The 22,890-nt window shown below is 50.1% G+C and overlaps 1 protein-coding gene across 6 annotated transcripts in view; it reads left to right on the top strand.

The window, feature by feature from the left end:
- Positions 1-19,368, top strand: part of LOC142367261 (uncharacterized) — a 55,512-nt gene extending 36,144 nt beyond the window's left edge. For 4 of the 6 annotated variants that reach the window (XM_075449243.1, XM_075449246.1, XM_075449247.1 and 1 more), the window contains 10 exons: positions 8,008-8,150; positions 8,280-8,422; positions 8,504-8,736; positions 9,707-10,103; positions 10,313-10,493; positions 15,000-15,104; positions 15,186-15,236; positions 15,323-15,371; positions 17,555-17,797; positions 18,827-19,368. In XM_075449243.1, coding sequence (XP_075305358.1) covers positions 8,008-8,150; positions 8,280-8,422; positions 8,504-8,736; positions 9,707-10,103; positions 10,313-10,493; positions 15,000-15,104; positions 15,186-15,236; positions 15,323-15,371; positions 17,555-17,797; positions 18,827-18,837 — 1,556 coding nt within the window. In that variant the 3' untranslated portion in view covers positions 18,838-19,368. The remainder of the gene's footprint in view (positions 1-8,007; positions 8,151-8,279; positions 8,423-8,503; positions 8,737-9,706; positions 10,104-10,312; positions 10,494-14,999; positions 15,105-15,185; positions 15,237-15,322; positions 15,372-17,554; positions 17,798-18,826) is intronic. The other 2 variants (XM_075449245.1, XM_075449248.1) reach the window with 2 other exon arrangements.
- The last annotated feature ends 3,522 nt before the right edge of the window (positions 19,369-22,890 follow it).

Below are 22,890 nucleotides of genomic sequence, written 5' to 3'. Positions count from 1 at the left end.
ATCACCTGACCTGAGTCTGATCACCTGACCTGAGTCCGATCACCTGACCTGAGCCTGATCACCTGACCTGAGCCCGATCACCTGACCTGAGTCTGATCACCTGACCTGAGTCCGATCACCTGACCTGAGTCCGATCACCTGACCTGAGTCCGATCACCTGACCTGAGCCCGATCACGTGACCTGAGCCCGATCACCTGACCTGAGCCCGATCACCTGACCTGAGCCCGATCACGTGACCTGAGCCCGATCACGTGACCTGAGCCTGATCACGTGACCTGAGCCCGATCACGTGACCTGAGCCCGATCACGTGACCTGAGCCCGATCACGTGACCTGAGCCCGATCACCTGACCTGAGTCTGATCACCTGACCTGAGTCCGATCACCTGACCTGAGCCTGATCACCTGACCTGAGCCCGATCACCTGACCTGAGCCCGATCACCTGACCTGAGTCTGATCACCTGACCTGAGCCCGATCACCTGACCTGAGTCTGATCACCTGACCTGAGTCCGATCACCTGACCTGAGCCCGATCACCTGACCTGAGCCCGATCACCTGACCTGAGCCCGATCACCTGACCTGAGTCTGATCACCTGACCTGAGTCTGATCACGTGACCTGAGCCCGATCACCTGACCTGAGTCCGATTACGTGACCTGAGTCTGATCACGTGACCTGAGCCCGATCACGTGACCTGAGTCTGATCACGTGACCTGAGTCTGATCACCTGACCTGAGTCTGATCACCTGACCTGAGTCTGATCACCTGACCTGAGCCCGATCACCTGACCTGAGCCCGATCACGTGACCTGAGCCCGATCACGTGACCTGAGCCCGATCACGTGACCTGAGCCCGATCACGTGACCTGAGCCCGATCACGTGACCTGAGCCCGATCACGTGGCCTGATCACCTGACCTGAGCCTGATCACCTGACCTGAGCCCGATCACATGACCTGAGCCCGATCACGTGACCTGAGCCCGATCACGTGACCTGTGTCTGATCACGTGACCTGAGTCTGATCACGTGACCTGAGTCTGATCACATGACCTGAGCCCGATCACGTGACCTGAGCCCGATCACGTGACCTGAGTCTGATCACATGACCTGAGCCCGATCACGTGACCTGAGTCCGATCACCTGACCTGAGCCCGATCACGTGACCTGAGCCCGATCACGTGACCTGAGCCCGATCACGTGACCTGAGCCCGATCACGTGACCTGAGCCCGATCACGTGACCTGAGCCCGATCACGTGACCTGAGCCCGATCACGTGACCTGAGTCCGATCACGTGACCTGAGCCTGATCACATGACCTGAGCCCGATCACCTGACCTGAGCCCGATCACATGACCTGAGCCCGATCACCTGACCTGAGCCCGATCACGTGACCTGTGTCTGATCACGTGACCTGTGTCTGATCACGTGACCTGAGTCTGATCACCTGACCTGAGCCCGATCACCTGACCTGAGCCCGATCACCTGACCTGAGCCCGATCACGTGACCTGAGTCTGATCACGTGACCTGAGTCTGATCACGTGACCTGAGCCCGATCACCTGACCTGAGTCTGATCACGTGACCTGAGCCCGATCACGTGACCTGAGTCTGATCACGTGACCTGAGTCTGATCACGTGACCTGAGCCCGATCACGTGACCTGAGCCCGATCACGTGACCTGAGCCCGATCACGTGACCTGAGCTCGATCACGTGACCTGAGCTCGATCACGTGACCTGAGCCCGATCACGTGACCTGAGCCCGATCACGTGACCTGAGCCCGATCACGTGACCTGAGTCTGATCACGTGACCTGAGCCTGATCACCTGACCTGAGCCCGATCACGTGACCTGAGCCCGATCACGTGACCTGAGCCCGATCACCTGACCTGAGCCCGATCACCTGACCTGAGTCTGATCACGTGACCTGAGCCCGATCACCTGACCTGAGTCTGATCACCTGACCTGAGTCTGATCACCTGACCTGAGCCCGATCACCTGACCTGAGTCTGATCACGTGACCTGAGCCCGATCACCTGACCTGAGTCCGATCACGTGACCTGAGCCTGATCACCTGACCTGAGTCTGATCACCTGACCTGAGTCTGATCACCTGACCTGAGCCCGATCACCTGACCTGAGTCTGATCACCTGACCTGAGTCCGATCACCTGACCTGAGCCCGATCACCTGACCTGAGTCCGATCACGTGACCTGAGCCCGATCACGTGACCTGAGCCCGATCACCTGACCTGAGCCCGATCACCTGACCTGAGTCTGATCACCTGACCTGAGCCCGATCACCTGACCTGAGCCCGATCACCTGACCTGAGCCTGATCACGTGACCTGTGTCTGATCACGTGACCTGAGCCCGATCACGTGACCTGAGCCCGATCACCTGACCTGAGTCTGATCACGTGACCTGAGCCTGATCACGTGACCTGAGCCTGATCACGTGACCTGAGCCTGATCACGTGACCTGAGCCTGATCACCTGACCTGAGCCTGATCACCTGACCTGAGCTCGATCACGTGACCTGAGCCCGATCACCTGACCTGAGTCCGATCACGTGACCTGAGCCTGATCACGTGACCTGAGCCCGATCACCTGACCTGAGCCCGATCACCTGACCTGAGTCCGATCACGTGACCTGAGCCCGATCACGTGACCTGAGTCTGATCACGTGACCTGAGTCCGATCACGTGACCTGAGTCCGATCACGTGACCTGAGCCCGATCACGTGACCTGAGCCCGATCACCTGACCTGAGCCCGATCACCTGACCTGAGCCCGATCACCTGACCTGAGTCTGATCACCTGACCTGAGCCCGATCACGTGACCTGAGTCTGATCACGTGACCTGAGCCCGATCACGTGACCTGAGCCCGATCACGTGACCTGAGTCTGATCACGTGACCTGAGTCTGATCACATGACCTGAGCCCGATCACCTGACCTGAGTCTGATCACATGACCTGAGCCCGATCACGTGACCTGAGCCCGATCACGTGACCTGAGCCTGATCACGTGACCTGAGTCTGATCACATGACCTGAGCCCGATCACCTGACCTGAGCCCGATCACGTGACCTGAGCCCGATCACGTGACCTGAGCCCGATCACGTGACCTGAGTCCGATTACGTGACCTGAGCCTGATCACGTGACCTGAGCCCGATCACGTGACCTGAGTCTGATCACGTGACCTGAGTCTGATCACCTGACCTGAGCCCGATCACATGACCTGAGCCCGATCACATGACCTGAGCCCGATCACCTGACCTGAGCCCGATCACGTGACCTGTGTCTGATCACGTGACCTGTGTCTGATCACGTGACCTGTGTCTGATCACGTGACCTGAGTCCGATCACCTGACCTGAGCCCGATCACCTGACCTGAGCCCGATCACGTGACCTGAGCCCGATCACGTGACCTGAGTCCGATCACGTGACCTGAGTCTGATCACGTGACCTGAGCCCGATCACGTGACCTGAGCCCGATCACGTGACCTGAGCCCGATCACGTGACCTGAGCCTGATCACGTGACCTGAGCCCGATCACGTGACCTGAGCCCGATCACGTGACCTGAGCCCGATCACCTGACCTGAGCCTGATCACGTGACCTGAGCCCGATCACCTGACCTGAGTCTGATCACCTGACCTGAGTCCGATCACCTGACCTGAGCCTGATCACCTGACCTGAGCCCGATCACCTGACCTGAGTCTGATCACCTGACCTGAGTCCGATCACCTGACCTGAGTCCGATCACCTGACCTGAGTCCGATCACCTGACCTGAGCCCGATCACCTGACCTGAGCCCGATCACCTGACCTGAGCCCGATCACCTGACCTGAGTCTGATCACCTGACCTGAGTCTGATCACGTGACCTGAGCCCGATCACCTGACCTGAGTCCGATTACGTGACCTGAGTCTGATCACGTGACCTGAGCCCGATCACGTGACCTGAGTCTGATCACGTGACCTGAGTCTGATCACCTGACCTGAGTCTGATCACCTGACCTGAGTCCGATCACCTGACCTGAGCCCGATCACCTGACCTGAGCCCGATCACGTGACCTGAGCCCGATCACGTGACCTGAGCCCGATCACGTGACCTGAGCCCGATCACGTGACCTGAGCCCGATCACGTGACCTGAGCCCGATCACGTGACCTGAGCCCGATCACGTGGCCTGATCACCTGACCTGAGCCTGATCACCTGACCTGAGCCCGATCACATGACCTGAGCCCGATCACGTGACCTGAGCCCGATCACGTGACCTGTGTCTGATCACGTGACCTGAGTCTGATCACGTGACCTGAGTCTGATCACGTGACCTGAGCCCGATCACGTGACCTGAGCCCGATCACGTGACCTGAGTCTGATCACGTGACCTGAGTCTGATCACATGACCTGAGCCCGATCACGTGACCTGAGTCCGATCACCTGACCTGAGCCCGATCACGTGACCTGAGCCCGATCACGTGACCTGAGCCCGATCACGTGACCTGAGCCCGATCACGTGACCTGAGCCCGATCACGTGACCTGAGTCCGATTACGTGACCTGAGCCTGATCACATGACCTGAGCCCGATCACCTGACCTGAGCCCGATCACATGACCTGAGCCCGATCACCTGACCTGAGCCCGATCACGTGACCTGTGTCTGATCACGTGACCTGTGTCTGATCACGTGACCTGAGTCTGATCACCTGACCTGAGCCCGATCACCTGACCTGAGCCCGATCACCTGACCTGAGTCTGATCACGTGACCTGAGCCCGATCACGTGACCTGAGTCTGATCACGTGACCTGAGTCTGATCACGTGACCTGAGCCCGATCACCTGACCTGAGTCTGATCACGTGACCTGAGCCCGATCACGTGACCTGAGTCTGATCACGTGACCTGAGTCTGATCACGTGACCTGAGCCCGATCACGTGACCTGAGCCCGATCACGTGACCTGAGCCCGATCACGTGACCTGAGCTCGATCACGTGACCTGAGCCCGATCACGTGACCTGAGCCCGATCACGTGACCTGAGCCCGATCACGTGACCTGAGTCTGATCACGTGACCTGAGCCCGATCACCTGACCTGAGCCCGATCACGTGACCTGAGCCCGATCACGTGACCTGAGCCCGATCACCTGACCTGAGCCCGATCACCTGACCTGAGTCTGATCACGTGACCTGAGCCCGATCACCTGACCTGAGTCTGATCACCTGACCTGAGTCTGATCACCTGACCTGAGTCTGATCACCTGACCTGAGCCCGATCACCTGACCTGAGTCTGATCACGTGACCTGAGCCCGATCACCTGACCTGAGTCCGATCACGTGACCTGAGCCTGATCACCTGACCTGAGTCTGATCACCTGACCTGAGTCTGATCACCTGACCTGAGTCTGATCACCTGACCTGAGCCCGATCACCTGACCTGAGTCTGATCACCTGACCTGAGTCCGATCACCTGACCTGAGCCCGATCACCTGACCTGAGTCCGATCACGTGACCTGAGCCCGATCACGTGACCTGAGCCCGATCACCTGACCTGAGCCCGATCACCTGACCTGAGTCTGATCACCTGACCTGAGCCCGATCACCTGACCTGAGCCCGATCACCTGACCTGAGCCTGATCACGTGACCTGTGTCTGATCACGTGACCTGAGCCCGATCACGTGACCTGAGCCCGATCACCTGACCTGAGTCTGATCACGTGACCTGAGCCCGATCACGTGACCTGAGCCTGATCACGTGACCTGAGCCTGATCACGTGACCTGAGCCTGATCACCTGACCTGAGCCTGATCACCTGACCTGAGCTCGATCACGTGACCTGAGCCCGATCACCTGACCTGAGTCCGATCACGTGACCTGAGCCTGATCACGTGACCTGAGCCCGATCACCTGACCTGAGCCCGATCACCTGACCTGAGTCCGATCACGTGACCTGAGCCCGATCACGTGACCTGAGTCTGATCACGTGACCTGAGTCCGATCACGTGACCTGAGTCCGATCACGTGACCTGAGCCCGATCACGTGACCTGAGCCCGATCACCTGACCTGAGCCCGATCACCTGACCTGAGCCCGATCACCTGACCTGAGTCTGATCACCTGACCTGAGCCCGATCACGTGACCTGAGTCTGATCACGTGACCTGAGCCCGATCACGTGACCTGAGCCCGATCACGTGACCTGAGTCTGATCACGTGACCTGAGTCTGATCACATGACCTGAGCCCGATCACCTGACCTGAGTCTGATCACATGACCTGAGCCCGATCACGTGACCTGAGCCCGATCACGTGACCTGAGCCTGATCACGTGACCTGAGTCTGATCACATGACCTGAGCCCGATCACCTGACCTGAGCCCGATCACGTGACCTGAGCCCGATCACGTGACCTGAGCCCGATCACGTGACCTGAGTCCGATTACGTGACCTGAGCCTGATCACGTGACCTGAGCCCGATCACGTGACCTGAGTCTGATCACGTGACCTGAGTCTGATCACCTGACCTGAGCCCGATCACATGACCTGAGCCCGATCACATGACCTGAGCCCGATCACCTGACCTGAGCCCGATCACGTGACCTGTGTCTGATCACGTGACCTGTGTCTGATCACGTGACCTGTGTCTGATCACGTGACCTGAGTCCGATCACCTGACCTGAGCCCGATCACCTGACCTGAGCCCGATCACGTGACCTGAGCCCGATCACGTGACCTGAGTCCGATCACGTGACCTGAGTCTGATCACGTGACCTGAGCCCGATCACGTGACCTGAGCCCGATCACGTGACCTGAGCTCGATCACGTGACCTGAGCCCGATCACGTGACCTGAGCCCGATCACGTGACCTGAGCCCGATCACGTGACCTGAGTCTGATCACCTGACCTGAGTCTGATCACCTGACCTGAGTCTGATCACCTGACCTGAGCCCGATCACCTGACCTGAGTCTGATCACGTGACCTGAGCCCGATCACGTGACCTGAGCCCGATCACGTGACCTGAGTCCGATTACGTGACCTGAGCCTGATCACGTGACCTGAGCCCGATCACCTGACCTGAGCCCGATCACATGACCTGAGCCCGATCACATGACCTGAGCCCGATCACCTGACCTGAGCCCGATCACGTGACCTGTGTCTGATCACGTGACCTGTGTCTGATCACGTGACCTGAGTCTGATCACGTGACCTGAGCCCGATCACCTGACCTGAGTCTGATCACCTGACCTGTGTCTGATCACCTGACCTGAGTCTGATCACGTGACCTGAGCCCGATCACCTGACCTGAGTCTGATCACCTGACCTGAGTCTGATCACCTGACCTGAGTCTGATCACCTGACCTGAGCCCGATCACCTGACCTGAGTCTGATCACGTGACCTGAGCCTGATCACCTGACCTGAGTCCGATCACGTGACCTGAGCCTGATCACGTGACCTGAGCCTGATCACCTGACCTGAGTCCGATCACCTGACCTGAGCCCGATCACCTGACCTGAGTCCGATCACCTGACCTGAGTCTGATCACCTGACCTGAGCCTGATCACCTGACCTGAGTCCGATCACCTGACCTGAGCCCGATCACCTGACCTGAGTCCGATCACCTGACCTGAGTCCGATCACCTGACCTGAGTCCGATCACGTGACCTGAGCCTGATCACGTGACCTGAGCCCGATCACCTGACCTGAGCCCGATCACGTGACCTGAGCCCGATCACCTGACCTGAGTCCGATCACGTGACCTGAGCCCGATCACGTGACCTGAGCCCGATCACCTGACCTGAGCCTGATCACCTGACCTGAGCCTGATCACGTGACCTGAGCCTGATCACCTGACCTGAGTCCGATCACGTGACCTGAGCCTGATCACGTGACCTGAGCCCGATCACCTGACCTGCTGTTGGACGGGTTCAGGTCACAGCAGCTGGGGGGTTGTGTGCCGCGGCCCAGGCGTGTGCATGCTGTGAGTGTGTGTTCTCTGCATGTGTGTGTCGCTCAGACTCTCACCACTGCTCCCGTTCAGCCTCGGCCAGCCCGCTCAACGCCTCCCATCAGCCCCGGAGCAGCGCCGAGCGCTGGAGGGTCTCCTCCGCCAGCACGCCGGACATCACGCAGCGCCCGCGGCGACGGAACTCCACACCGGTGAGTCAGCGCGTTCAACCTCTGGGTTCCTCATGACATCATCACCTGACGTTCTCACCTCATGACATCATCACCTGACGTTCTCTCCTCATGACATCATCACCTGACGTTCTCACACGGTTCCTGTAGGTGGACAAAAAGAAGAAGGAGAAGAAGGACAAGGAGCGGGAGAATGAGAAAGAGAAGATCGCTCTGACCAAAGAAAGAGTGCAGAAGAAGAGACAAACGCCGTCACCGACCGCCGCCATCCAGAGGTCCCGGCCGGAGATCAGGTACGGCAGAACCGGGTCCTTCCCCCAGAGCTTCCACGTGTTCCCGTTACCTACTCTGCTCTCCATGTTTCTCCCCCTCAGCGTCCCGAGGCCCAGGAACAGACCTCCGTCACCCGCCGCCCCGAAAGGCCGGCCCCTGTCCCCCCTGGTGCCGGCCGCCGCCTCCAAGACGCCGACGGGCAAGAAGACGCCGTCCGGCACCAAAACCAAAACCCGGCCCAAACGGGCCCAGACGCCCGCCAGAGTGCTGCAGGCGGTCGCCGTCGCTGTCGGAGCCGAGCCGCCGAAGGCCGACGCTCCGGAGGAGAAGAAGAGTGAGTGGGGTTACCGTGGAGATGAGAATCAGCCAATCGCAGAGCTCGGCTCCTCTGAAAGTGTTAGATGATGTCACTGCTTTTAACTTTTATACGTAATAAAATGTTTAGGGCTGGGAGATTTAAATCGTTATTATCGCGTTAACTCGTTAATTATTTAACAACGATAAATGTTTTATTGCGCATTAACCCCAGATTTTATTTATTTATTAAAAAAAAACAGGAAGCAGAGAGAGGGGGAACGACACGCAGCACAGGGCCGTCTGATGCGGTACTCAAACCGGGTTTTTATTTTGGCTTTTATTTTGTAAAAGTATGTTGCTCACAGACTTTTATTTTGTAAAAGTCTGTTGTTCACAGGCTTTTATTTTGCAAAAGTCTGTTGCTCACAGGCTTTTATTTTGTAAAAGTCTGTTGTTCACAGGCTTTTATTTTGTAAAAGTATGTTGCTCACAGGCTTTTATTTTTGTAAAAGTATGTTGTTCACAGGCTTTTATTCTGTAAAACTCTGTTGCTCACAGGCTTTTATTTTGTAAACGATGCTGATTTTAAAAGTGTGTTTGCACAACAAATGTTATGGCACTTTCATTCATATGGCAGCACATTTAAAATAAAGCTAAATGCTAAAAGCTATACGCTACTTTTGGATTCATTTTTTAATTCTGCGTACAAATGCGATTAATCGTGATTAATCAGGGAAATCATGTGATTAATTAGATTAAACATTTTAATCGTCGCCCAGCCCTACAAATGTTATTCAGACGTTGGTTCTGTGGATATCCATCAGTCAGCAGATTCTGCAGGATTAAAAACCATAGAAGAAGAGCCGCTGCGGGACAGGAGATGGGTAGTTAGGGTGGAAGGGTTTTGTTTTAAAGGAAAAATGTTTTTTTCCAGGAGTTGAAATGTTGTGAAACTCTCAGAAAACTCTGAAGAGCCCGTTCAGAACCAGAATCTGTGTCTCCCTCAGCCTGCAGTGATGTTCCTGCCATCGTGGTGTCCTCCGCCCCCCTCACACCTCCGTCTGTCAGCCCGGCGGGAGCATCGGCCGCGTCTACGGCAGCGCCGAGCGCCGAGCCGGCCGCCGTCGTAGCCATGACTCCGGCCGCCGCCTCCCCGGCCGCCGCCTCCCCGGCCGCCGCCTCCCCGGCCGCCGCCTCCCCGGCCGCCGCCGCCCCTCCGGCCGCCGCCCCTCCGGCCGCCGCCCCTCCGGCCGCCGCCTCCCCGGCTGTAGCGGCCAGCAAACCGTCAGCCGGCACCAACGACCCGGAGGAGGCGGCTCGCGTCCTGGCGGAGAAGAGAAGACAAGCTCGGGAGCAGCGGGAGAAAGAGGAGCAGGAGCGCCTGGAGCAGGAGGTCCGCAACAGGTCAGAGCCCGATCAGAACCCGATCAGAACACGATCAGAACCCGATCATTTAAATGATTTTATTTGTTTCTCTTTATATTCTTTTAATCATTTACATAATTTTATTTGTTTCTCTTTATATTCTTTTAATCATTTACATGATTTTATTTGTTTCTCTTTATATTCTTTTAATCATTTACATGATTTTATTTGTTTCTCTTTATATTCAGGGTCCTGCGGGAGGAGGCCACGGCCCGGGAGGCGGAGGAGAGGAAGCGCAGGGAGGAGGAGGCTCGCTTCATGGCGGAGCAGCAGCGCCTGAGAGACGAAGCCCAGCGGGCGGAGGAGGAGAAGGAGGCGGAGCTTAGGGAGGAGGCGGAGCAGGAGGAGAACGCCAGGCTGCAGAAGCAGGTCAGTCAAACCGGGCCGGGAGCCGTTAAACTGCTCACATAAAGGTGCTGATCAGGAAATGTTTCAGATGAAACTCTGTGGAATCAGTTTTATCACATTTTAATGTGATGTGGGTAAAAAAACGGCCCCGTAGACCAACATTTGCTTTAGATCGCTGTCCACTCGAGAGAGACCCAGCTAATACTTTATGACAAGACAGTTATGGTAGTCCAACTTCTATGCTAACCAGTCCAGATCTAAATACAAAGCAACATGGAGATACTGTAAAATTGTCAGCTAGACAAGCCGTTAAATCGAGAACCCATTACCAAGTCCTGAAGATAGGAATAAGAACAACTACAACAGCCCTGCCATAGATTACCAGGCAGTTACCACAAGCTAAACAGGTTTACACATCGTGAAAAGTGTGCCTTGTATTACTCTTTAGGTTAGCCAGACTAGCCACAGACTAGCTTATGACAGTAGGCTACACACTGATTTAGAAAAGTGAGTGACAATACAGACAGACCCTACGTGAAGGAGATGAGAGGAAATATTTAAAAAAATAGTGCCACGGCGGACACAATGATTAGTGGAAATCCTTCGGCCCCTACCTTGTCTTGTTCGTAGCGTCTGTGCAACACATCTTGTTAATATCCATATTTGTGTAGTTGCTATCCCATTGTGAACGTATTTCTTGTAAAATCTGTTCAATTTGTCCCTCTTTTTCTCCGCTCCCCCCTTCTGTCGTTTGATACCTCCTCCTGGTCCTCGATTCATTTTTTTTAAATTGTTGTAAGTAATCGTCCCCGTTTATCTCTTACTTTGACCAACAAGCTACAGAATGTTGAATCTTCTACGTTCTATTTTTTTTGGCGGGAGCCGGTAAATGAAATTCCCACAAGGCAGTGCTTTACTCCAGTTGTCTCAAACATATACAAAATATAGATAGATATCGTACGAAGATATATTCAGATAAAATAAAATAATGTAATGTAAATGAACCATAATAAAACACATCATCAAGGTCCCACCGTCAGTGTGTAACGTGTAGCGATTTCAGTGGTATATATAGTGAAAAGGTGCCGTTGAAACGTCAGTAAGAAGGAACTTTTTAGGGTGACGAGGGAGCGTGATGACCGACCGTGCCTGCGGCCCTGATGGCCATTGTCAGGGCCGCGGCCCTTCGGGCATGTGCCCGAATGCCAGACCGCTCAGTCCGTGCCTGTTCAGCAGGGAAACCCAGCCCCCCCCTCCAGCTCCTCCTGGGGATCCCAAAACATTCCCAGGTCAGATGGGATGTATAATCCCTCTAGAGAGTTCTGGTTCTGACCCGGGGCCTCCTCCTGGATGGTGTAGCTCCTCCCCCTGGATGGTATAGCTCCTCCCCCCGGATGGTGTAGCTCCTCCTCCTGGATGGTGTAGCTCCTCCCCCTGGATGGTATAGCTCCTCCCCCCGGATGGTGTAGCTCCTCCCCCTGAATGATGGAGCTCCTCCCCCGGATGGTGTAGCTCCTCCCCCCGGATGGTGTAGCTCCTCCCCCTGGATGATGGAGCCCCTCCCCCTATCTCTCAGGTTGAACACAACCGTAACTACAGCAGAGACCCTCAGAGTTCATGGAAACACGGCAGAAATGAGCCGGAATGATCCTTTAACTCTCTGAGCTCATTTACAGTAATCCACTGGGAATCAAACCATCAACCCTGCAGCAGACTCCTGCTGGTTAGCTGTAAGTAATCTATGGAAAGCTCTCAGTGTGCGGTAAGCTCATTAAGCATCTGCGCAGATTACAGCAGAGAATCTGTTCTGAGCCCCGACAGTCAGGCGGCCCCCCAGAGGCCGGCGTCCGGCCGATTAGAGCCGGAGCTGCCGCCACACTCGCTGTCAGAGATCCCTCGTCTGTCCGAACGGATGCCAGCTGGTGACCTCCATAGCAGGGATCAGGGGGGGTGGGCTCCATCGATGTTGTTCAGGGTTAATAAATGTTATTCATGAAAACAAAATCAGACAAAATAACCACGAAACAAGACAAAATGACCTTAATAAATGTTATTCATACATGAGATTTAATTCACGAGTCAGGAACACCTCAAACATCTGAGCATCGGTGTCCAGAACACGTCCTGCAGCGTAGCTTCAGTTTGAGCTTTGAACCTGAGTTCAGTTTTCAGACGGTTCAGATGATTCTGGAACAATCTGCAGTGAAACTGAATAAAAACCGTCCGCAAAGGGTTTGAAGTTCAGAGCTGTTAAATCATCAGTTTGGTTCCTGCAGAGAGAAACATGAACGCTGCCCCCTGCTGGAGATCATCCACACTAACAGTTAATGTCTTTTTTCTTTGTTCAGCCACTTAACTCTGAGCTGTGAACCATTCAGGCAGGAAAAAGGCTCCTAACTCAAGGGATGAACCAGTGTTGTGTCCACATTTTAAACTGGATCTTTAGGCACTTTGTTCCCAGCAGCCTGTCACAGAGACACATCATTTGTTCCCATTTCTTTAGCTGCATCTGTGAAAAACAGCTTCATAGTTTCAACTTTTTTCTACATTTACGTTTAAACTGCTTTCAGTTACCAAAAGAGTCAAATTAATATAAGAAATTCAGTTTAAAAAAATCCTAATCCCAAAATAATGAACATTATCACGTCTAAAAGTAGAAAAAAACAGACAATAATAAGAATTATATGTTATTCAACATCAAGAAAAAGTAAATAAGATTCCATTTAAAGCTTAAAAAAGGAATATAAGATATAATCTAATGACTAATTATGGAACAATTAATATAAATGAAATGATTAAAGTGTTTTATGCCACCAGAAATGAATAATCTAGAAGCTCTTTGTGGGTTTTAGACTGGAATTAAGATTTGTTCCCATTTCTTTAGCTGCATGTGTGAAAAACAGCAAAGATAACACAGTGTGACAGACAGAAAACAGGATTTCTGCAGCAACAAGGTGATTCCCAAAGAGCTGCTAGCTGAAAACTTGGCATATCTCAGCATGGTGTGCAGTGTGTCCTTAAAACATTTGAGGAAACTGGACAAGTGGAGGACAGAAGAAGAAGTGTCAGGCCTAAAGAACTATCTACAGCAGATGAACAGGATCTGAAAGTGATGTCCTTAAGAAAGAGGAAAACATCCAGCAAAGACCTGACACAGGAGCTGAGAGATGCATCTGGACCTTCAGCTGATCCATCTGCTGTTGGCCCGGCCTCATCAGAAATGGGCTCCATGGAAGGGTGGCTGTCAGGAAGCCAGCTGTTACCATGGAAACATCTGCAGATATTCACTTTCAAGCTGCTCAGAACTGAACTAACTCTGGTTCTGCCTCAGATTCTGGGTTTATGTTCATGTTGGAACATGTTTCAGTGAATCTCTGCAGCTGTTACCATGGAAACATCTGCAGATATTCACTTTCAAGCTGCTCAGAACTGAACTAACTCTGGTTCTGCCTCAGATTCTGGGTTTATGTTCATGTTGGAACATGTTTCAGTGAATCTCTGCAGCTGTTACCATGGAAACATCTGCAGATATTCACCTTAAAGCTGCTCAGAACTGAACTAACTCTGGTTCTGCCTCAGATTCTGGGTTTATGTTCATGTTGGAACATGTTTCAGTGAATCTCTGCAGCTGTTACCATGGAAACATCTGCAGATATTCACTTTAAAGCTGCTCAGAACTGAACTAACTCTGGTTCTGCCTCAGATTCTGGGTTTATGTTCATGTTGGAACATGTTTCAGTGAATCTCTGCAGCTGTTACCTTGGAAACATCTGCAGATATTCACCTTAAAGCTGCTCAGAACTGAACTAACTCTGGTTCTGCCTCAGATTCTGGGTTTATGTTCATGTTGGAACATGTTTCAGTGAATCTCTGCAGCTGTTACCATGGAAACATCTGCAGATATTCACTTTAAAGCTGCTCAGAACTGAACTAACTCTGGTTCTGCCTCAGATTCTGGGTTTATGTTCATGTTGGAACATGTTTCAGTGAATCTCTGCAGCTGTTACCATGGAAACATCTGCAGATATTCACTTTAAAGCTGCTCAGAGCTGATGTGTCTATGCATGAAATCTGTACGATATCTTTGAACTTATCTAGACTGTTGCTTGTTTTTAAATTCATTTAAATGATTTTATTTGTTTCTCTTTATGTTCTTTTATGTATTTTAATGCTTCTTCCACTCCCTGCTGCAATGCTTTTATTTTATGTAAAGCACAAGAACTGTTTTGGACTTGAAATGTGCTACAAATTAATTTGATTTGATTTGATCAGGACTCTTGGACAGTGTTTGTGCAGCTCTGCTCTGAATATTTTGTAAGAACGAAGCTTTTCTTCTGTTAATGAAGCTCAGAAGATGCTTGTGCCTTTAAACTTTGTCACTTTGTGAGTTAAAGTCGATTCCTGAATGTGAAACGTGTTGCTTCGGTTTGGGCATAAATTCTTCCTCCTGAATGACTTTGTAAAAGCTTTGTTTTCGTATTATTTCCCGGTGAAAGTCTCCTGTTTTCATCTTGTTTTCCTTCTCAGAGGGAGGAGGCGGAGGCCAAAGCCCGGGAGGAGGCGGAGCGTCAGCGCATCGAGAGGGAGAAACACTTCCAGAAGGAGGAGCAGGAGCGGCTGGAGAGGAAGAAGGTGAGGACGCTTTGAGAGCTCAGAAAGTCACTCTGTGAGTTCCCTCCATCAGCAGCTAACTCTCTGATCTGATCTGCTCAGCGCCTCGAGGAGATCATGAAGAGGACTCGGAAGAGCGACGCAGGCGAGAAGGTCGGTGTGACCCGTGCAGACCGGAGGCTCTGAGGGCTCTGAAGTCTTTGTGAGATAACACCGTCTGTTTGTTCTTTCATTCGCAGAAGGACGTCAGAGCGTCTGCGCAGCTCAACGGCTCCCAGCTCAGTCAGGGTAACCGTCACCTCATAACTTTTCCTGTTTCCAACTAAGCCGCACAAAGAAGATCAATAAAACAACACTCACAAACTCATTAGAGATGCTTTAACCACCATGTTCTGGACGTGTCTCTGAGCAGCGATGGATGGATCAGCTGAGAACCTTCTGCTTTCATTTAGAAGCAGCAGGTGGCTGAGAGACGGAAACAGAGACCAAAAAGAGACAAAACATTTAGCACAAAGACACAAAACAAGACAAAACAACCACAAAACGAGACAAAACAACCCCAAAACAAGACAAAATATGTCAAAACAAGATAAAACAACCACAAAACAAGACAAAACAAGACAAAATAACCACAAAACAAGACAAAACATGTCAAAACAACCAGAAAACAAGACAAAATAACCAGAAAACAAGACAAAACAACCAGAAAACAAGACAAAATAACCAGAAAACAAGACAAAATAGCCAGAAAACAAGACAAAACAACCACAAAACAAGACAAAACAACCACAAAACAAGACTAAACAACCACAAAACAAGACTAAACAACCAGAAAACAAGACAAAACAACCACAAAACAAGACTAAACAACCACAAAACAAGACTAAATAACCAGAAAACAAGACAAAATAACCACAAAACAACCAGAAAACAAGACAAAACAACCACAAAACAAGACAAAATCACCAGAAAACAAGACAAAACGAGACAAAATAACCACAAAACAAGACAAAATAACCACAAAACAAGACAAAACAACCAGAAAACAAGACAAAACAACCACAAAACAAGACAAAATAACCACAAAACAAGACAAAACAACCAGAAAACAAGACTAAACAACCACAAAACAAGACAAAACAACCACAAAACAAGACAAAACAACCACAAAACAAGACAAAACAACCACAAAACAAGACAAAATAACCACAAAACAAGACAAAACAACCACAAAACAAGACTAAACAACCACAAAACAAGACAAAACAACCACAAAACAAGACAAAACAACCACAAAACAAGACAAAATAACCACAAAACAACCAGAAAACAAGACAAAACAACCACAAAACAAGACAAAATCACCAGAAAACAAGACAAAACGAGACAAAATAACCACAAAACAAGACAAAATAACCACAAAACAAGACAAAATAACCACAAAACAAGACAAAACAACCAGAAAACAAGACAAAACAACCACAAAACAAGACAAAATAACCACAAAACAAGACAAAACAACCAGAAAACAAGACTAAACAACCAGAAAACAAGACAAAATAACCACAAAATAACCACAAAACAAGACAAAATCACCAGAAAACAAATGTAAATGTAAATGTCCTTTATTTATACAGCCCTTTACAAACAATCATTACGGTGTACCAAAGTGCTTTACAGCAGGTAATAAATAAAGAGAAGAAGAAGTAAAAACAAATAAAAACAATAAAAGAACAGTGAAAGCAATAAAATACAACAAAATCGAATAAGACAAAACAACCACAAAACAAGGAACATGAGCATAATAACAAATAAACCACAAAGAGATGAAACTGCAGAGAAACATGTTTAAACAGAGGAATTAAGATCATAAGAACATTCAGAGTTGCCACAAACAGAACAAACAACTGGATCAAAGTAACTGAAAAGACATTAAAACAGCAGAAAGATGAAAAATGAGCCCAAAGAGAAGTTTAATGTGACTAAATGTGAGAGGAGACAAAGTCACACTCAGACAGAAAGGAACCAAAAACAGACAGGAAGAAGAGTCGAAGCTCCGCCCCCTTCGCCCACAGCAGCGTTTACACCTCACATGTGACCTGAATGAGAGCTCCGCCCCCTTCGCCCACAGCAGCGTTTACACCTCACATGTGACCTGAATGAGAGCTCCGCCCCCTTCGCCCACAGCAGCGTTTACACCTCACATGTGACCTGAATGAGAGCTCCGCCCCCTTCGCCCACAGCAGCGTTTACACCTCACATGTGACCTGAATGAGAGCTCCGCCCCCTTCGCCCACAGCAGCATTTACACCTCACATGTGACCTGAATGGGAGCTCCGCCCCCTTCGCCCAGAGCAGCGTTTACACCTCACATGTGACCTGAATGGGAGCTCCGCCTCCTTCGCCCAGAGCAGCGTTTACACCTCACATGTGACCTGAATGAGTTTTAAATGTCCCCTGATCTCTCACAGCTCCTGGAAGCCTTCAGGGCCCCGCCGCCGCGGCACAAAGTGGCCCCGTGGTCGTAAATGGCGTCCAGCCCGGCACGCACCAGAACGGCGTCTCGGCTCGCGGTGACTTCGAGGGGATGGTGCAGCTGAGCGGCGGCGCCCAGCAGCAGCAGAGTGGGCGGGGCGGAGAGCCCCTGCTGGCGTTTGAGGGGGCGGAGCCTTTCCTGATGAAGACGAGCCCGATGAAGCCTCAGCACGTCGCAGGTACGACACGGAGAATCGGTCGGTGGTCGTCACGTGTGTCGCCTCCATCATATTCAGCTGCAGCCTCGCTGTCTGCTGACATGACGAAGCTGTGACATCACAGGAGGAAGGCTGGGAGTAGCGGCCTCTAACCTCACGGTGTCCCACAGGGTCCAGTTCTGGGGCCTTTATGGTTCCTGTTATATCTGCTCCCTCTTTAACCTTGTAGCACCCAAGCATATGAATAATCATTGAAAATAATTATTTTGGCTCTTCTTGCATCTTTCTTGGTGGGAATAAACAATTAAATATTTTTGGAATTTTTTGGAATTGGGCTATTTTTGATCATTTTAGGCAATGTTGCATATTTGCAACTGTGCAAACCAAGTCATTCTCTGCAGATCGTTATAGTGAAAGTTCACCAGTAACTGCTGCTACCACAATAAAATGTATATAATAAACCTTTATTGAACATTCTTAATACAAAGTGCGAAACGCAACCATCATAAACTTTCCATTCAACAACAAATCAAACAGATTTCACAGATCTTTGTTGTGAAAAAGTGAAGCACATATAAAATGCAAAAAATGTAATGTAAATAAAAATGTAATGTAAATAAAAAATGTGCACATGAAGCTAATAAAAAAATGCAAAAATATAATCATAATAATACAATTTGGAGAGCTGAGCTCCCATTAGCGCTGTGAAAGGTGGACAAAGCAGACCACACCAAACCAGAGCAGAACCAACTAGAACAGAGCACCGCAGAGCAGAGTGTAATTCAGTGAGCCAAGAAAATGTCGGCACATAAAATGTAATGTAAAAAATATTACACATGAATGTTAATAATGTATGTAAATTTAAAAATATAAATATATAATGTAAATAAATAATATAAATAAATAAAAAGCTTGTTGCATATCTGCAACTGTGGGTGCTACAAGGTTATGGACATGTCCTCCCACTACGCAGATGACACTCAGCGTTTCTGTGTGATAAATGAAGGATGCTCCCACTCTTTTCTCACCGCTCTCGTCGTGTCTCCGCAGAGGTCCTCTGAGTTGCCATGGAGACGCGCCTGGTGTCTCCGCTCTGAGACCGATGCTCACACCACGGCGGCGTCTGCGGCGGCGTGCCAAACGACCGGCGTTGGACTGCACTCCACCTCCATCCGCAGAGGAAGAGGAGGAGCCGACCTCTGCCGGAAACTCATCTGAATCATGAAATAAAAAAGTATTCTCTGTCTTCACTGCGTGTTACGGTGCAGCATCTGTGGAGTTTTACTAAAGTGTCCCGTGCTGCACCTTAAAGATGACTGACTGTAACAAAGCTTAGCAAACACACCATCTGACCCTGGAACAGCGTAAACGTTTGGTTTTACAGTTTGGTTGTTGTTACCGTCGTTATGATATTGTTCTTGTTACCTTAAGTTGAACATTGTGTGTGTGTGTTTTTGCTGTTTTCGTCTTGAACTGTTGAGTTATTTAACGTGGGCAGCAATGTGTGGAGACGCCGGATGTAAATGTAAAAAGAGCGGCTGCCTCGGCCTCCTGATGCAGGAGATCTGTGAAATAAAGCTTTATGAAAGGGATGGACGGCTGCGTGTCTGCGTGCATTCACCTCAGAGCCGAGATAAAGCTCATTCACAGCTTGCTGCTCTGGGTTTCCCTCCTGGACCTGCTGCCTCTGAGAGACCCGACCCCGGAGGAGAGGAAGACCATGGATGGAAGTCATTATTGTCAGATAATCTATAATAACATTATATAATATATATTATATATATATATATATAATTAATAATATAATAATATTATTTTTATCTCTTTAGCTGTTACACTTTGTCCACATGTTGGTCTACATGTTGGTCTACATGTTGGTCCACATGTTGGTCCACATGTTGGTCTACATGTTGGTCCACATGTTGGTCCACATGTTGGTCTACATGTTGGTCCACATGTTGGTCTACATGTTGGTCCACATGTTGGTCTACATGTTGGTCTACATGTTGGTCCACATGTTGGTCCACATGTTGGTCCACATGTTGGTCTACATGTTGGTCCACATGTTGGTCCACATGTTGGTCCACATGTTGGTCCACATGTTGGTCTACATGTTGGTCCACATGTTGGTCCACATGTTGGTCTACATGTTGGTCCACATGTTGGTCCACATGTTGGTCTACATGTTGGTCTACATGTTGGTCCACATGTTGGTCTACATGTTGGTCCACATGTTGGTCCACATGTTGGTCTACATGTTGGTCCACATGTTGGTCCACATGTTGGTCCACATGTTGGTCCCCATGTTGGTCCACATGTTGGTCCACATGTTGGTCTACATGTTGGTCCACATGTTGGTCTACATGTTGGTCCACATGTTGGTCTACATGTTGGTCTACATGTTGGTCCACATGTTGGTCCCCATGTTGGTCCCCATGTTGGTCCACATGTTGGTCTACATGTTGGTCTACATGTTGGTCCACATGTTGGTCCACATGTTGGTCTACATGTTGGTCCACATGTTGGTCCACATGTTGGTCTACATATTGGTCTACATGTTGTTCCACATGTTGGTCCACATGTTGGTCTACATGTTGTTCCACATGTTGGTCTACATGTTGGTCCACATGTTGGTCCACATGTTGGTCTACATGTTGGTCTACATGTTGGTCCACATGTTGGTCTACATGTGGGTCCAAATGTTGGACCACATGTTTGACCACATGTTGGTCCACATGTTGGTCCACATGTTGGTCCACATGCTGGTCCACATGTTGGTCCACATGTTGGTCTACATGTTGGTCTACATGTTGGTCCACATGTTGGTCTACATGTTGGTCCACATGTTGGTCCACATGTTGGTCCACATGTTGGTCTACATGTTGGTCTACATGTTGGTCCACATGTTGGTCCACATGTTGGTCCACATGTTGGTCTACATGTTGGTCCACATGTTGGTCCACATGTTGGTCCACATGTTGGTCTACATGTTGGTCCACATGTTGGTCTACATGTTGGTCCACATGTTGGTCTACATGTTGGTCCACATGTTGGTCCACATGTTGGTCCACATGTTGGTCTACATGTTGGTCCACATGTTGGTCTACATGTTGGTCCACATGTTGGTCCACATGTTGGTCTACATGTTGGTCTACATGTTGGTCCACATGTTGGTCCACATGTTGGTCCACATGTTGGTCTACATGTTGGTCCACATGCTGGTCCACATGTTGGTCCACATGCTGGTCCACATGTTGGTCCACATGTTGGTCCACATGTTGGTCTACATGTTGGTCCACATGTTGGTCTACATGTTGGTCCACATGTTGGTCCACCTGTTGGTCCACATGTTGGTCCACATGCTGGTCTACATGTTGGTCTACAGGTTGGTCCACATGTTGGTCCACATGTTGGTCTACATGTTGGTCTACATGTTGGTCCACATGTTGGTCCACATGTTGGTCCACATGTTGGTCTACATGTTGGTCCACATGCTGGTCCACATGTTGGTCCACATGCTGGTCCACATGTTGGTCCACATGTTGGTCCACATGTTGGTCTACATGTTGGTCCACATGTTGGTCTACATGTTGGTCCACATGTTGGTCTACATGTTGGTCCACATGTTGGTCTACATGTTGGTCCACATGTTGGTCTACATGTTGGTCTACATGTTGGTCCACATGTTGGTCCACATGTTGGTCTACATGTTGGTCTACATGTTGGTCCACATGTTGGTCTACATGTTGGTCTACATGTTGGTCCACATGTTGGTCCACATGTTGGTCTACATGTGGGTCCAAATGTTGGTCCACATGTTGGTCCACATGTTGGTCCACATGTTGGTCTACATGTTGGTCCACATGTTGGTCTACATGTTGGTCCACATGTTGGTCCCCATGTTGGTCCCCATGTTGGTCCACATGTTGGTCTACATGTTGGTCTACATGTTGGTCCACATGTTGGTCCACATGTTGGTCTACATGTTGGTCCACATGTTGGTCCACATGTTGGTCTACATATTGGTCTACATGTTGTTCCACATGTTGGTCCACATGTTGGTCTACATGTTGTTCCACATGTTGGTCTACATGTTGGTCCACATGTTGGTCCACATGTTGGTCTACATGTTGGTCTACATGTTGGTCTACATGTTGGTCCACATGTTGGTCTACATGTGGGTCCAAATGTTGGACCACATGTTTGACCACATGTTGGTCCACATGTTGGTCCACATGTTGATCCACATGCTGGTCCACATGTTGGTCCACATGTTGGTCTACATGTTGGTCTACATGTTGGTCCACATGTTGGTCTACATGTTGGTCCACATGTTGGTCCACATGTTGGTCTACATGTTGGTCTACATGTTGGTCCACATGTTGGTCTACATGTTGGTCTACATGTTGGTCCACATGTTGGTCCACATGTTGGTCCACATGTTGGTCTACATGTTGGTCCACATGTTGGTCCACATGTTGGTCCACATGTTGGTCCACATGTTGGTCCACATGTTGGTCTACATGTTGGTCCACATGTTGGTCCACATGTTGGTCCACATGTTGGTCCACATGTTGGTCCACATGTTGGTCTACATGTTGGTCCACATGTTGGTCCACATGTTGGTCTACATGTTGGTCTACATGTTGGTCCACATGTTGGTCTACATGTTGGTCCACATGTTGGTCCACATGTTGGTCCACATGTTGGTCTACATGTTGGTCTACATGTTGGTCCACATGTTGGTCCACATGTTGGTCCACATGTTGGTCTACATGTTGGTCCACATGCTGGTCCACATGTTGGTCCACATGCTGGTCCACATGTTGGTCCACATGTTGGTCCACATGTTGGTCTACATGTTGGTCCACATGTTGGTCTACATGTTGGTCCACATGTTGGTCCACCTGTTGGTCCACATGTTGGTCCACATGCTGGTCTACATGTTGGTCTACAGGTTGGTCCACATGTTGGTCCACATGTTGGTCTACATGTTGGTCTACATGTTGGTCCACATGTTGGTCCACATGTTGGTCCACATGTTGGTCTACATGTTGGTCCACATGCTGGTCCACATGTTGGTCCACATGCTGGTCCACATGTTGGTCCACATG

Source organism: Odontesthes bonariensis, chromosome 18 (assembly GCF_027942865.1).
Source record: "Odontesthes bonariensis isolate fOdoBon6 chromosome 18, fOdoBon6.hap1, whole genome shotgun sequence".
Classification (NCBI taxonomy): domain Eukaryota; kingdom Metazoa; phylum Chordata; class Actinopteri; order Atheriniformes; family Atherinopsidae; genus Odontesthes; species Odontesthes bonariensis.
Note: the sequence above shows the minus strand (reverse complement) of the source record. Positions and strands in the feature narration are given on the sequence as shown.